Below are 17,399 nucleotides of genomic sequence, written 5' to 3'. Positions count from 1 at the left end.
TACACGACAGGAGGAATAAGAGTGGAAGGACAATATTCATAGGGACTTTTTTTTTAGTTGGGGAAACAAACAGGCATTTTTGTGATTGTCACTGTGACTCAAGGATGTTACAGAATGACCTGCAGGGCATTATTTTGGGGGAGCGTGAAACAGTTAGAGGCCATGGTCCACATTAATACTAAATTTGAAATTTAGAGAGCTAGGTAGAAAAGTTAGAAAATATAAATTCTGAAGTGGTGGATTACTCCTGGTATCACATGCAAGTGACTACAGAAATAGGAAGTTAAGGCAGAAGAATATCTGACTGGAAAGATGGTGCAGAAGAACAGCTTCAGATTTCTGGAAGCATCTCTGCCGGAGATGGCACCTGTACAAGCTGGACAGGTTATATCTGAAGAAAGCTGGGACCACATTTCTTGTGGAGTGTTTTGTTACTGCTGTTGAGAAAGTTTTAAGCTAACAGCAGAAGTGTGGAAACCAGGAGAAAATATTAAATAGTAATACCAGGGTGCACAAAATACTGGGAGAGGCAGACAATACTAAAATAGCAAGTGGATTTGGAGTAAGGAGAAAGTAATATATATGAAATCAGGGTATATGCCCAGTCCAATAAAAAAGAAGGAACCAGCTCGACTCCATGTTTGGAAGTAAGTTGCACCAAGTGAATCAAATAACAGTGATCATTATAATTTAAGATTTAGGATGATGGTAAAATAACATTGGTTAATCTGGACTAAGAATAATCAACTGGTGGACAGGTGATTTAAAGGGGATAAAAGCAGAGCCAGGATGGATAGATGGGAATTAGAAGTTAGCAGGAAATAACAATAGCTGAACAATGGGCTATCTTCAAAGAGGAGATGGTTCAAGCACAGTCAAGACATATTCCCTTAAGGGGGAGAGATAGGACAAATGAATCCTGAGCCTTCCCAGATGACAAAGGAGATGAAACTAAGAAAAAATGTGCTTATTACAGGCTTCACTAACAAGTATGAACTGGACTGAATACGGAAGGTTCATAAGAGTGGAGGAGAAAGCAAATAGAAATCACGAGAAAAGGCTGGCTGTTAGTATAAAGAGAAATCCAATGAATTGTATAACTGCATCAATTGTAAAGAGGTGATAAAAGAAGGATAAGGGACAATTAGGGATGAAAAAGGCATTTTAAACATGGAGGCAAATGGCATGGCTGATGAGTTAAATCAACCAACAGCATGTGGATTGCAGCAGTTCAAGACAACAGTTCACCACCACTTTTTCAAGAGCAACTAGAAATGAGGGGCAATAAGTGCTGGCCAGCTGGCGATACTCATTTTAAAGTGAATAATAAAACCCTTTTTATCTGTTCTTACCCACAAGGCAGATGCTGCCCTGACTGTGGTAATACAGGAAGAAACTCAGTTATTTTAAATTTGATCAAGAGGAGGTACAGGTCAAGCGATTGGTACTTAAAAATTGTTAAAGCATCGGGATTAGATGAGATACATCCAAACATATTGAAATAAGTGAGAGTGGAAGTTGCAGAGGCACTGACAACAATCTTTCAATCTCCCCTGGATTCGGTGGTAGGGTCAATACTGTTGTATTACAAACATTATATCCTTATTCAAAAAATGTAAAGATAATTTGAGCAATAACAGACCAGCCAGCTTAACTTTGGTGGTGGGGAAACTTCTAGAAGCAATTATTCAGAATAAAATTAATAATCACATGGGAAAATGTGGGTTGACTCAGAAGAGTCAAACCTCTTTCTCCAAGTCTATGAATTTTTTGCAGGAGGCACAGAAAGATTGACACAGTAACTAACAAAGTCTCTTTGTTACAGGCTGAAGGCAACAGCTTACAGCAAACAGTAAAAGAAAATAATTGGCTTTCTTCAGGCTCTAAGTATTTTACTCCAGAGATGGGGGAAAGAAGGGAGGAGAGAGAGAGGGGGAAAGCGAGAGAGAGAGAGAGAGAGAGAGAGGGGGGGGGGGAAAGCGAGAGAGAGAGGGGGGGGAAAGCGAGAGAGAGAGAGGGGGAAGAGAGAGGGAACACCAGAAGGGGAATGTGGAATGCACAGGATAAAGTGCAAAAGACATTTATGAAAATGGCCCCAAGGAAGAGAGATTTCAGGTATGAGCAAAGAGAAGTTGGGACTGTTTTACTTGGAGACGAGTATGTTAAGAGGAGATTTGACAGAAATTTTCGAAGTCATCACAGGTCTGAATAGAATAGAGAAAGTGAGAGGAAAAAAGTTATTTCCATTTGTAAACAGATTGAAAATCAGAAAAGATATCTGATCGACACTAAATTCAAATGCTCAGAAAACACGACGAGCCAAATAACCTCTTTCTTCTCTGCAACAATTCTCTGATTAGGTTGCTTGAAAAATGATCCAGATGTTCACTTTCTAGGTTACACATACACTTTTTAAGACCTGACCAAAGTAAACGCGTTACTTTTTTCCGTTCAATTTTACCCATTTTTCGACCACAACCCTGAATCCTTTTCTGCTTCTGTGACACACTGAATTGTCTCTTGGAAGATTTGATACCATTAATATCCATCCCTGGTGACTCATTGCACAACTTGAATAAACTAGACATGGCCTTTTGTGTTTGTTCAATAATTTCCTAAATTTAAACTTTCACATTCAGAAATCATTATCAGGTGAGAATGAGGGATTCTGGTGGCATTTGCAGAAGATGTTCTTATTCATCAATACATCCTATTTTTCTAAATGCAGATGTCAACATGCTCGCTGTGTCACTGATGTGGAACAGAACCCTAGTGAAGTGTCAATCATGGTTTATGTAAGTATCCATATCTAGAGGTTGACTTGTCACCTAAAATCACATTGCTAGGATATACCAAATCCATACATCTTGCAGCAATGTCACTACAATTTTAATACAGTGGCAATGGGAATACTTTAGGATTAGTACATTGAATCTTGAGGCACAGATTCTTTGATTTCCTTTTCTTAAGATTTTCATAAAACCTTGAGAAAGCAAAAGATGAAAGACTGTTTGGTAGGAGGTTTGTCACTGGTGCTGAGGGAAACATTAGGGGCATGGATTAAAAACATTTCACTACTTCACAATAGTGAAGAACATTGTCAGGCCTACTTCCCCTATCAGGTCAGTACAAACACCTCTACAACATTAGAGTGCAATTCCCTCTCTTTGTTTACTGGGTTACAGCAATTACAAACCTACCCAACAGAAAAGTTTTGAACCATGTGCAGATTTCCTTTTCAAAAGGTTCATGTGTTGTAATCTTACTTACATCTTGTGGCACCTGGATATATGCAAAGGTATACTCTGTGGCCTGGGCAGGTAGAACTCGTGTGCTGAAGGCAGGTGGCAGAACACCAAGACGAGAGGAGGCCACACACTCTTTCTAAGGGAAAGAACAAAAACAGTCAGTTTGTGCTGTGGCATATAGTGAAGACAAAAATAATCTGCATTTATATAGTTCCTTTGATTTACAGGTTTTACAGGAACATCAGCAGATAAAATTTGACAGTGAACCACATGAGGAGATAATTGGATAAGTGACCAAAAGCTCAGTCAAAGGGGTACAACTTTAAGACATGATTTAAGTAGGAGAGAAACAGAGAATGAGAGAGATTTGTGAAGGAAACTGCCAAGGCACGTGAAAGTATAGCCACTAATGGAGCAGTGAAGTAAATCGGAATATGCAAGAGACCAGTATTGGTGTGCAGATATCTCAGAGGTACAAGTGTAAAGAGAGGTGAAAGCATCAAAAACGTTGAACACAAAGACAAAAACTTCTAAAATTTAGACATTGCCATATCATGAACCGAAGTAGATTAGCAAAGAACAAAAAGCAATGTGAAGAATCATCAGACAGCAGATGAACTCAATTTTATAGAATATGGTCAGTGAAAGACTGACTGGAAAAGCAGTGGAATGTTTTGAAGAATGATACTTGTATTTGAATTTTAAGTATTAGACAATTTTTAAGATTACAAGTGGTAACAATGTGCTGATCACAGAACAGCAAAACATGAGGCCTGGAGGTTTTTAAAGACGTATGAGAGAAGATTATTAAAGACTAAAAGTAGTAAAGCACTTTAAAGATCAAATCACACATAATGCTGATGTCTGAAATACTGGCACCTCTCCCCTCCCTCAGTCTTCTTTTACTCTCCTAAAGAACTGTATTTCTTATTGGATTAAAAGTTGACAGGCATTTTCTCTCCAAAATGTCAGCCATTGTTCATGCGCAGGTGAGGTGTGCAAGCCATTCAACTGTGTAAAGCAACACAGCCAAATTCTACTCTTTGCATACCAACAGCTCACTTGTGTCAGGGGTCAGTGGGCAGTAGGCAGTAATAAAGAGGAGGAAACTATGTTTCATTCTTCGACTCCAGGAGCAGAAAGGTCAAATGCAGCAACCAATTTCAATCAATGTGGTTGACTATTAACAACTTTCTTAAGTAGCCAATGAATAATTATGCTGCCTGCAACATTCATATCCACGAAGGAATTAAAAACAAAGTGAACACAGTTTTCGTGAGGACAGAAACTGGTCCTTTTGATCTGTATCATTTAACATAGCAATGGATTTAGATTCTACTGAAATCTACAATGTATGATCAGAGGTATCCAAACTTAAATATGAATGAGCAAGAAAACTATGCAACGCAAGATTGTGTTTGAGTTCCATTTTGCATTATATATATTTATATACTCTATTTTGTGGATAAATATAGTTTCTGCAGGGAAAACAAAACTGGGAAATTATCAAGACTGAAACTTGGCCACTCTCTTGCTGAGCACAGCAACAGTAATGTAAACTCTTCTGCAGACATCACTTCATTGTAGTGTAGCCTTACGCAACTTTTAAGGTTATTTGACGGAGTCTAAAATTCTCACTTACTGCACAAGAGTTATGGCTCCAAGCTTTTTACTCCACAGCATCCAACAGGAAGACTAATGGCAGATATGGTAGGTCATGAAATATGGTAATTTAGACTGCCAGATACAATTATGGCTGAATTTACCACACATACTTTCCTACCTCAAGCCCCATCATTGGGCTACCTGAAAATCAGGTGCAATTCTCCAAATTGTCACAATTGTTTAGACAAAACGTGTGTATGAGATGTGAAATTACAAGGTATTTCAGAAAAATAATAGTTTTATTAAGAAGAAATTGTCCTCAGTCTGTTAGTGTAAACAAAATAATGTTCAATAATTTAGCTGAGTATTTCATTCCTCCTCAATTACTGGTTCCGATTCCCTCAGTTTCATGGCAGCAAAGTACAAATTGATGGAAGGTAGTGGCACTGGCTGAAACAAGTACTAGTAAGGAAGGGTCTGGAGGTTGATGATTATTTAGAGATGAAAAGGAAGTAGTCCATTCCCATATATAAACAAATTTTATATGAATTCCAGTAGCAATACATATTTAAAGGCGCCTTTGAAGTGTCAATATAAAGTGTGAAGCTGTATTTCAACAGCACTCTACACATTTTACAGCTAACAGGCTAGACTGGCATGGGTGGAGAATGTTTCGAAGAAGCTCGATCTGATCGTATTCTATCTCCGAACCTGAATTATGACCAGCTGCTTTTTCCATTTGACATGGAAGACATGTGAACTGAAGAGGTTGTTCTATTGCTGTGATGTGGAATCACTTCAGAGCTGTAGGAGAGATTTGGCAGTAGTGGAAATAGTCCAAAAAGCAACTAATGCAAACTTCTTACAGCTGCCACTAATAAGCTAAAGATATATTACCAACTGTCTGCCGAAAGAAAGCCTTTTCAGTGTCATGGAGCTGCTAACTCCGAATATTAAGAGTAGAAATAAACAGGTTGTATTTATATAGAAATTTTTATGGAGTCCCAACGTTCCTTTTTAAATAGCTGGTTTTACTGTTATATTGTAGAAAACGTAGCAGCCAATTTATGGACAGAAAACCCACAACACGGTAAGAACTAGCTAATCAGTTTTTACATGTTAGTTGAATGATAAATATTGGTTAGGGCACTAGCATTAACATCCCTGTAGGTTAGGACATTATCAGCTATGAGGAGATGAGCAATCTTCAGTGGAGCTCAGTGTCAGTTACTGCACCACCAGGAACTGAACACTACTGCAGCTTTCAGATCTAGTTTTAGCCCAAATTGTACCAAAATAAATAAAAAGTACAGGTTCTTCAACTCTATTCAAATTCCTTATCAACATCAACACATTTATTGCAAGGGTTGTAAAAATGCAACAAATGGACTGTATGCAGTCATGAGGACTTGCCTTTTCTGTTAAAAAAAAACTCTATTTTGTGTATTTATTTAGATGTACAGATCGGACTGATTTGACTTTCATGGGTCTGAAAAAGCTGCTATTGATGCTGATCTGCTATTATTCTTAATTTGAAATATTTGCACATGAACAGAACATAGAATGATACACCACACAAATATGTCATTTTGCTCAGTGTCCACTGGGTCTATGCTAGATCATAACTTTATACATGGGTCACAATGCTTAATAATTTGAAGCCAAATAACACAGACTGATAAAGTTAGTGTGATGTTTGCATTTCCTTATTGCTTTGGCTCATGAGACTGCAGATTTGATAATGATCATGGTCACTGCTTCCCTATCTGGGCGCAGTTGACAGAAAGATGACTGCTTCCACCTTATTTACAATTAATATCGACAGAATTGATAGCTGAAAGGAAAGACAGCAACATGTGGCAGATCATAAGCCATCTGCATCTTTTGATAATAGTTGGGTACTCTATTGGCAATCTTCAATATCTGTGCAGATCTTTCAGAATGTCTGTTTGCTACTTTTATTCACTTAAGCAGACTTCTTATCAATTCGAGTCAGAATTGTAGAAACTTAAAAAATTGTTCCCCTCTTCATCTGAAGGAAGTAGATTAATTCTGTTAACAAGAACGGTGTGTGTTACAGTACTCAAACATTGATTTTTCTTGTGAGGTAAGACCAAATGTGTCATTGTCACAGCCTAGCCCAATCTCATCCTTGTGTGTTCCAATGCTTGTTAATAGATAGAAATTAGGAATGGGAACCAACATTTGCTTTACATTCATTCATGGGCTGCAGGTATTTCTGGCTAGACCAGCATTTACGACCCATCCCTAATTGTTAAGAGTCAACTACATTTCAGTGGGTCTCAAGTGACATGTAGGCCAGACTAGACAAGGACAGCTGATCTCCTTCCCTAAAGAGCATTAGTGAAGCAGCAAGTATTTTTTAATGACAATTGATATTGGCCATTCAGCCAGGTCTTAATTCAAGATTTTTCTGAATTCAATTTCCACCATCTGCAATGTTCCCAGAACACTGAATGGTGGCTCTGGATTGCTAGTTCAGTGACACTACCACAACATAATCACCTCCCTCAGTAAAGATCTCCACTTGTTCAGGGACGGTAGGGATATTCTTTATTATGAAGGTGATGCTGGTGGGACCACATTTATTATGATTCTTGAGGTAAAGAAAGCTTTTCAAATTAAATCTCAATTATTTTTGCACTAATAATTTAAACTGATGGAGTGCATGTATGGAATGAGCTGCCAGAGGAAGTGGTGGAGGCTGGTACATTTGCAACATTTAAAAGACATCTGGGTGGGTATATGAATAGGAAGCGTTTGGAGGGATATAGGCCGGGTGCTGGCAAGGTTGGGATATCTGGTCATCATGGACGAGTTGGACTAAAAGGTCTGTTTCCATACTGTACTTCTCTATGACGCTATGACTCCAGTAATGATATTAAGGAAGCAAGTCCAGGATACTGGTTAAAAGATGAAGGAGGAATGTAATTATACATGTAAGTCGTGAGAAAACCCATTATATTTTTGCTTATTCTCAGAACCAAAATGTTGATGTGGTTGGTCCGTTAAGCTTATGGTCAATGGGTAATCATGAGTCTCACAATATGTGCACTTGGTGATGCTGATGTTCCCTATAGTTAAAGGGAAATGATTGGACTCTGTCTTACTTGAGATGGTCATTACCTGACACCGATGTTTCATGAATATTGCTGGCTGTTTGTCAGTCTAAACCTAATATTAGAGCTGAAAATGTGTTGCTGGAAAAGCGCAGCAGGTCAGGCAGCATCCAGGGAACAGAAGAATTGACGTTTCGGGCATAAGCCCTTCTTCAGGAATCCTGAAGAAGGGCTTATGCCCGAAACGTCGATTCTCCTGTTCTCTGGATGCTGCCTGACCTGTTGCGCTTTTCCAGCAACACATTTTCAGCTCTGATCTCCAGCATCTGCAGTCCTCACTTTCTCCTCAAAGATTTAAACCTAATATTATCCAGGTCCTTCTATAGGATGACAAGAACATCTGAATATGGTGGAGATAATTTCGTCGAGAAGCTTCTGAAGTTGGGTCCTTGGGTTCCGATGACCTTTGGCTGATCACCTTTCCACTCCCCATTATCTTGTGAAATGACATTTCATCTCTACTTGCCCTATAACCATTATCCTCTGAACTCTAATCCCACTTCCCTTAAAAACTACAAATCAAGCTTGTGTTTTTTCTTTCAAGTCAAGGAAAGAGTTTGGATCCTGTCTCAAGTTTTAATGCTTACCTTACTGGTGATCTAAGTTCATTGGTAAACCTTGATAACTAATGTTTCCACATTATGAGAGAAAAGTTCAGAAGCTGAAAAAGTGGGTTTCCATTAACTGAAGAGTTTGATGTCCTAATTTATTTAGAAATGGATTGTTAGCTCAAAAACAGATAGAAAAGGCCCTCGTCCTTTTACAAGACAATATAAAGGATATAAGAGGAGAAATAAATTGCTGATTCTGCACAAATCATTCAGGGGAATGATTCATCAGAGGATGATGTTCCACATACTTTTTAGCTGCCTGCAGTAACTCCTTTTCTCTGGTATCAGGTGCTGCCTAATGCATCAGAAGAATAGATGTATCAGAGAGAGTGAGAGTGAGAGTGTGTGAGAGTGAGAGAGAGAGGTATACACTTTAATTGAAATTCAAAAGAAAGAAAATTTACACAACCATGATCTGTGGCAGATGTACCATGAGTACCAAACACAAGGTATATTAGTTGCAAATGAACTCATTTTATCATGGCGAGGAAAAGCAATGCTGCTACAGCAATTGAATTGTGGAGAGAACTTCTTCAGTTTTACTAGCCTCTTAGTTTGCAATGTAGCTAATATTCTTCAAAGTTTTTCATCCTTATGCTTACCATCTTATATTCTTACTGGTGATAGATATCAGTTAGATTACGAAAGGCTGTAACAGGGTAAATGTATAAAAGTCACTGTTAGTAGGAGGATGCTCTAAAGGATTTGGTGGATTTCAAGTACTTACATTGCCATAATCAATATAGAAGACATGGACTTTGGCAGGTGATTCAACCTTTTCCACTCGAGCTCTGTACCTATTTTGAAAACAGAACAGTGGGATTCATGAGACAAGAAGTTATTATGGGACTAGTTCATAGCAAGACCTGACGCTGAGATTCAGCATTTGTGCTCAGCCCCACTGCCGTACAAATTATACAAGTGAAAGATGTACAATAGTGTCTGCTTTTAAAATCATGTTGTTTAACTTTGATAAATTGATTTTATATGGCAATTACTCCTTTGCATTAACCTGGCAAAAGCGATACCAGTTAATCTAATCATAGCTTCCCTTCCCTTTTCCGTCACTCTCATCTCAGTCTGAAATTTAGCTCTTTTGTCCATGTTTAAACCAAGGCTCTAATGAGTTCAGGAGTTGAGGTTCTACGGTATAACTGAAGCAATACTTCCCTAATTTTGCATTAAATTCTCAATAGATTATAACATTCTAATAGCATTCCTAATTACTTGCTGGACTGCATACTAGCCGTGTGTTTCATGGACTAGGATACCTGGATCCCTTTGTATCTCAGAGTTCAGCTCGGTCTCTCCATTTGTACTTGCCTTTTAAGATAATAATACTTCTATTTATTCTTCCTTCCAAAATGAGTAATTTCATATTTTTCCACATTATATTCATTTTGCCAATCTTTGACCCACCCAAATTAATTTATAACTTTTTGTAACTCTTTAGGTCGTCTTCACGACTTACTTAGTTAACTACCTTTGTGTCATCAGCAAACTTGCCACTAAAGTCACTAAAACAAATTTCAAACAGTTGTGGTCCTAACAGTAATCTCTGTGGCACACCATTCATTACATCCTATCAATCTGAAAAAGACCAATTTTATGCCTATTCTCAGCTTCCTGTTAGACAGCCAATCTTTCAGCCATGCCAACATCCGACACTATGAACTTCTCTTTGCCACCAGGCTGTAATGTTTGCTGACCAGGAAAAGACAACCGAGATATGAGAAGCAATGCTAGGGAGGCATCTGAAAACAAAGATGAGAATTTTCAAAACCTTAGCATTGCTGGACTGCAAGGCAATGTCCTTTGCTCAGAAAAGGTGTGATGGGTGGATTCAACTAGATGCCATTTAGGATTTGGACAGAAGGGATATGGATGAGCTTAACTTTACAGAAGGTTCAAGACAGAATATGGATTGAAGAGTAGTTTGGAATAATAAAGTTTGGTGGCAATAAAAACATGGAAAACATGCTTTATTGGCAAATATGGTAGTCTTATTATTGCACAAAGTTTCACAATCTACAAAGTTATAATGGATCTGTTGGAATGAATGGCCTTTTTCTGTATGTAATGCCTATGGACAGAATTTAATGCTTGTTGTTTCAAATCAAAGAATAGCTCTCTGTTGTAAACCACCAAATGCCCCAGTTTTTCTTGCTTAATGCAAAATTGTAAAAATAAATTGCAATTTTCTTTTTTGATTCAGGTGCTTGGAGGAACTGGTCAGGTGGTTTCACAGCAACAATAGCCCTCAAAGACCTTGGCAAAGGAGCCATTTGTTTTAATCTACCTCTAACAACAATATAGAGGAGAATCATAATTAAGATCATCTGCACCCCACATACTTTCCAGTAATCAAAGGTGTTTTTTTTTCTTGATGGGGTGGGAAGGAAGGGGGGGGCAGAAAGCAGAGGATGTGAATCGTTGAGGGGATCCTGCTAATTCAGTGTGAACTAGAAATAAATAGCTGTGCCTATTGTTTAATTGGTAGACTGTATTATCTGAGTAATCCAACTGGTAGAATGAAAGCAAAATCAGTCAATATATTCTGATAAGAAAATGGACAAAATATAGGTTTGGTAGAGGAAAAGTGGATTTGATCTCTACAGATCCGAAGGGAAGGGTGAGAGCTTGGCACATCTAATAACTTCTACATGCACTATTCCTCAGAGGCAATATGTTGCAGGATTATGTCTGTCCTCTTAAGTAATCCAGTATCGCAGAGAAGTTGTGTAAGTCAACATTTGTTAAAATCTAGTGTTGTTTTTGAGATCTGACTATGTTTGAAAAGATGTTTCTAACAATTGCTGTCAGTCAATAATTGATCTAAAGCAAATATCATTTCTTCACAGAAGGTTATCATCCAACATTTGACAAGCATTTCAGAAAAGTACACACTTAAGGGAGGAATCAGAAGCAGGGTAAAATATTTGAACTCCAACAACCTCCTGAGTTCAGTTTTGTTTGCAGTCTCTCTCTTTTGTGTGCACTGTGGCTGACTAACCATACAACTATGACCATAGTGGAAAAGAGCTGAAAATTATGAAACCTGTTGGCCAAGTTAGTTTGGAAGATTTAGAAGTGTCTAACACTTGAAACCTTCACAGTGATAGTGTGCCCATCACAATCCATTGTGCAATAACTCTGGTATCAGAGTTATTCATTTTCAGCTGCCTCTCCTTCCCCTATACAGTTCCTGCAAGTCAACTGCAAGTAAATGGGTGACGGCCCAAGTTGAGTGCGTATCAAAGCCAGATTCTGATCATGGAATGCTGCCTCAGAATCATGGATTCGATTCTGGCCTTGGGCGATTATCTGAATGGAGTTTTCACATTATCCCCATGTCTGTGTGGGTTTCGTCCGGGTGCTCTGGTTTCCTCCCACAGTTCAAAGATGTGCAGGTTAGATGGATTGGCAATGCTAAACTGCCCATCATATCCAGGGGTGTGCACGAAGGAGGATTAGCCATGGGAAATGTGGAATATAGAGTTGGTTTTTTTTGGGTTGGGTTCTGGGTGGGATCCTGTTTGGAGGGTCAATGTGGTTTCAATGGGCCGAATGGCCTGCTTCCATACTGTATGGATTCTATGAACCCACATCAATATTCCTGTTATTATTATACCAGAGTTCAGGGATAATACCCTGAATGAACACCCTTCTAGCAATCTCAATGAAAAAACTTGTTATTTGGCCATTAACTTGATTTGAGCAAGCCAGACAAGTCTGTAATCCCTTCAGGCCACATTGCAGAAATGTGGTAATCTTCTGGGAATGCGACACAAAGTCACAAGAACAGATTTCCAAGTTGTTGAATTCTACATGTAGCTTCCTCAAGGAAGGTATGCAACACTAGTAATAAATGAACGTTGGTCTTGAACTAAAGGAAGCACAAACTGCCAATCAGAGGTGCTTTTTTCAGATGAGACATTAAACCAGTCCTCATCTGCCCGATTAGCTGGAATAAAATATTCTATGACACTGTTTTCAAGAGGAGTTTTCTGCTCATTTACCTTCTCAGCAATATCACAAAAGTGGTTACCTGATCATTACCACATCGCTGTTTATGCAGGCTTGCTGAGTGCAAATCGGCTGCACCATCTCCTACATCACAGCAGCGATTATTTCAAAACTACTTAACTGACTGGAAAGATTTTAGGGATTCTGAAAATCAAAACTGTATAAATGCACATATTTCAGTTATATTAAGAAAACTGTGTGTTGGTCCAGGACCTAGCACAGGATACCAAATTGTAGCGAGTATAATTAACTGCATTGTAAATTGGGAGTGATCAATAATTTATCCAAAAGGTAAATCACAGTTGAGGGATATAGAATAATTGCACAGTGGGTTGTAAAGTAACAAATTAACTGAAATATTAACAAAACCTTTTTTGTCCTAAAGAATGATTTTTTTTGTGATCTGGAATGCACGGTCTGAGAATCTGGTAGAATAGGTTTCACGGTAATTTTCAAAAGGAAATTTAATTAATACTTGAATGGTGAGCTAAATCAACAGTAATTTCAAATAATTGATACAGGCACAGAGACCTTCTTCAGTGCTGTACCACTCTGGAAAAAAAAATCAATAATTGTGTTGACCAAACTTTGCCTAAACCCGATCTGTTTGTGTTTCTTCCATATGGTGCTGAATTAAAGTCTCTCAGCTAGTTGGTATAAGGTCTGAACTACAATGGCACAAACAAAGATATTTTGGGCACCAGGCAAAACTAATGCATATGGTCAATAGTGTCAGCCCCGCAGGTGGTAATGTATGAATGAGGAAAGAACATACACTCCATCATTCAGTTAATTTTTCTAATTAATCTCCTGAGGAAAACGAATAAATATAGCGAAAACTTTCAGGAGAAATCTCGGACATTGGAAAGAAAGCTTCAGGACAAAGATTGCAATTAATAGTAAATCGTGACCAATGTTTTCCACAGAAAATGTTCTCGCTGTTCCAATAGAATTGCAATCATAAAGTCCCATTAGCTGTCTGTATTGATGGTCATTCCTAACTAAATTCAAACACCATTCAGTTGTTTTGTAAATAAGCCTTTTACTAAACCCTCATTTTGCTAATGGGAAATTCTTCTACCCTGGTGTAGTTATAGATAGAAACTTGTTTAAACCATTCAAGATTTTAACTCTTGGTCTCCCGTTCTTAAGACCGTAAGATGTAAAAGGAGAAATAGGCCATTCACCTCACTGGGTCTGCTTCACCATACAATGAGATCAAGGCTAATCCTGACAATCCTCAGTTTAACTTTTCTGCCTTATTCCTAGAAGGCTCAGTTTCCAATTGATCAAAAATAAAACGCAGTTCACCTCAGCACTGAAAATACTTAATGCCTCAGCCTCTACAGCCCTCTGCAGAATAAAACATTCAACAGATTGACTCTCCTGTGAGAGCAAAAAATCCTTCCAATCTGCCTTAAATGGGTGACCCCTTACTTGGGATTATGCTCTCTAGGTAAAAACAATGACTGCAGATGCTGGAAACCAGATTCTGGATCAGTGGTGCTGGAAGAGCACAGCAATTCAGGCAGCATCCGAGGACAGGCAAAATCGACGTTTCGGGCAAAAGCCCTTCATCAGGAATAAAGGCAGAGAGCCTGAAGCGTGGAGAGATAAGCTAGAGGAGAGTGGGGGTGGGGAGAGAGTGGCATAGAGTACAATAGGTCAGTGGGGAAGGAGATGAAGGTGATAGGTCAGGGAGGAGAGGGTGGAGTGGATAGGTGGAAAAGGAGCTGGGCAGGTCGGACAAGTCCGGACAGGTCAGGGGATCGAGTTTCTGGAGGTTAGAAGCTAGGATGAGGTGGGGGAAGGGGAAATGAGGAAACTGTTAAAATCCACATTGATGCCCTGGGGTTGAAGTGTTCCGAGGCGGAAGATGAGGCGTTCTTCCTCCAGGCGTCTGGTGGTGAGGGAGCGGCGGTGGAGGAGGCCCAGCACCTCCATATCCTCGGCAGAGTGGGAGGGGGAGTTGAAATGTTGAGCCACTGGGCGATGTGGTTGATTGGTGCGGGTGTCTCGGAGATGTTCCCTAAAGCGCTCTGCTAGGAGGCGTCCAGTCTCCCCAATGTAGAGGAGACCGCATCGGGAGCAACGGATACAATAAATGATATTGGTGGATGTGCAGGTAAAACTTTGATGGATGTGGAAGGCTCCTTTAGGGCCTTGGATGGAGGTGAGGGAGGAGGTGTGGGCACAGGTTTTACAGTTCCTGCGGTGGCAGGGGAAAGTGCCAGGATGGGAGGGTGGGTCGTAGGGGGGCGTGGACCTGACCAGGTAGTCACGGAGGGAACGGTCTTTGCGGATGCTCTCTAGCCCTAGGCTCCTGCACAAGGGGAAAACAACCTCTCCATGTTTACTGTCAATCCGTGAAAGAACCTTCTAAGTTTCAAAAATGTTTCCTCTCATTCTTCTAAACTTGAGGCCAACCTCTCCTTGTAAGAAAATCCCTCCAGACCCAGAATCAACTTAGGAAACTGTCTCTGAACTGCCTCCAATGGCAGAATATCATTTTTTTGATAAGTTCACAGTATTCCAGCTGTGGTTTGACTGGTGTCTTGTGCAGTCTTTTTGCAAGATTTCCCTCTTCTTATACTCCATTACCTTTGAAATAAAGGGTAGGAGTCCATTTGCCTTTCTTATGATCCACTGAACTTGGATGCCAGCATTTTATGATTCATGCTCAAATCCCTCTGTGCTGCAGTTCTCTGCAGTTTTTTTCCCATTTAAATAATATTCAATTCTTCCTGCCAAAGTTTCTAACCTCACAGCCACATTACACTCCATCTGCCAAATTTTTCTCCATTTGCTTAACCTATTCATTTTCCTCTGTATATTGTGTCATCCTCACTGCATTAGTATGTATTGTAAATAACTGAGGCCCCAACACTGATCCCTGGCTTTGATACTCTATTATTTGCATTCCCCATCTTGAAAATGTCCACTTTATCCCAAACTTTGTCTTCTGTTAGTTAACCTCTATCCATTTTAATATTCTACTCCCAACACCAAAGGTTCTTATCTTATTAAATAGCCTTATGTACAGTACCTTACTGAACACCTTTTGGAAATCGATGTCTACTAGTTCTCCTTTACCTATCTTGCTTGTTACTTTTTCAAAGTAATGTAATAAATTTATCAGTCATTATTTTCCCCTTGTGAAGCCATACAGACTCTGCTTGATTTTAAATACTAAATTATGTCATTTATGATAGACTCAAGCATTTTCCCAATGACAGATGGAAATCCTTGATTTGCCCAGGACAGCATCTTCCAAACCCATGACCATTTCCATCTAGAAGGACAAGGGCAGGAGATATATGGGAACACCACCACCTCCAAGTTCCCTTTTAAGCCACTCACTGTCCTGACTTGGAAATTAATTACCGTTCCTTCACTGTCACTGGGTCAAAATCCTGGAATTCCCTCCTTAATGGCATTGTGGGTCAACCACAGCAGGTGGTTCAAGATGGCAGCTCATCACCACCTTTTTAAGGGCAACTATGGATGGGCAATAAATGCTGGCCAGCCAGCGATACTCACATTCCACAAAATGAAAATAAAAAAGCTATAGTTACGTGTTGTTTCTCTCCCTTTTTGAATATGTTGTTACATGGTCAGTTTTCCAATTCTCTAGGACTTTTCCAAAATCAACAAATTTTCAGAGGATTATGAATAGTGCATCTACTGGCTCTGTCACTACTTCCTTTAAAATTTTAGGATGCAACCCATTAAGTACAGACGATCTGTTGGCATTTAGCCCTGTTTATTTCCTTAGTACATTTTCTGTAGTGCCAGTTACTGTGTTCATTCTTCCATGTCTCATTTTTTTTTAAATTGAAAAGAAGTTCAATTTTACTGCCAATCTAAACTGTTTTGGTTCCAGGATTAATCTAACATAACCAATGACCTAATGAAAGCAAATCTTCAACTCATGTGCTTGAACACAATGTGCTTCCATTTTTGTCAGGCCATGGGACCAGAAAAGTATCACCTGTGGTATAACTACCAGTCAATAATGCACATTTATCTTAACATGCTCTTCTACACAGAAAGTCATGGAATGGAAGGAGTATGATTCTTTTCTGCAAAGAAAGAGGCCATTTGTCTTTGCCATTTGTCTATTGCTTCTGCCAACTCTGTGAAAAAGTTATTACTGCATGGATGCGAAAGCTTGAATTAAACTCAATCAGTAGAGGCACCCTAAATTTATACCATTCTAACATCCAATCCCATTATAGCACTGCACATCTTAAATGTACACCAGGTTTTGTTACCAGAACTCGAACTGATAAAAGCTTCTGTTTGAACATGCAAGTCTCTCTGACCTTTTACTTTTTAAAAAGTTGTAATTTATGTTGCTGATGCATCTTTTTAACTGTTGTCAAAAACAAAATCTCTTCCACGTTTCTGTATAAAATTTTATTCGCCCACAGGTATCTATGCAGAGATAAACATTAGAATTATTTAAGATATTTTTGGATGTTCCAATGCAAAATCTTTCTGAATGAATCAGGCAAAGTGGTCAAAAAGACCTTTGACCATCTTACTTGTGAAAACAGGTGGGAGATATTCTATAATAACTTGTGTGAAGAGCTACCCAAAGATGCTCTACAGAGGCATAATCAGACATAAATGATTGTGAACAAAATAAAATGCTTTGTTTGAAGTGCAACTAAAAAAAAATGTCAAAGAATTTGATTTTAAAGAGGACAAATATAGAAAAATAGAAGGGATAGATAAAGTAACTGAGAGCTTTGGGCCCATACAAC

General features: G+C 39.0%; 1 protein-coding gene across 1 annotated transcript in view; it reads right to left on the bottom strand.

The window, feature by feature from the left end:
- Positions 1–17,399, bottom strand: part of snd1 (staphylococcal nuclease and tudor domain containing 1) — an 890,588-nt gene that overhangs the window by 75,911 nt on the left and 797,278 nt on the right. Inside the window, exons 20-21 of the mRNA XM_043713955.2 lie at positions 9,332–9,401; positions 3,271–3,384 (exon numbers count right to left, since the gene is read on the bottom strand). Coding sequence (XP_043569890.2) covers positions 3,271–3,384; positions 9,332–9,401 — 184 coding nt within the window. The remainder of the gene's footprint in view (positions 1–3,270; positions 3,385–9,331; positions 9,402–17,399) is intronic.

This window comes from Chiloscyllium plagiosum, unplaced genomic scaffold (assembly GCF_037043375.1).
Source record: "Chiloscyllium plagiosum isolate Xiang-an unplaced genomic scaffold, Cpla_swu_hap1 HiC_scaffold_23, whole genome shotgun sequence".
Taxonomy (NCBI): domain Eukaryota; kingdom Metazoa; phylum Chordata; class Chondrichthyes; order Orectolobiformes; family Hemiscylliidae; genus Chiloscyllium; species Chiloscyllium plagiosum.
The sequence above is the reverse complement of the archived record's forward strand: the minus strand, read 5'-3'. Positions and strand labels throughout refer to the sequence as shown.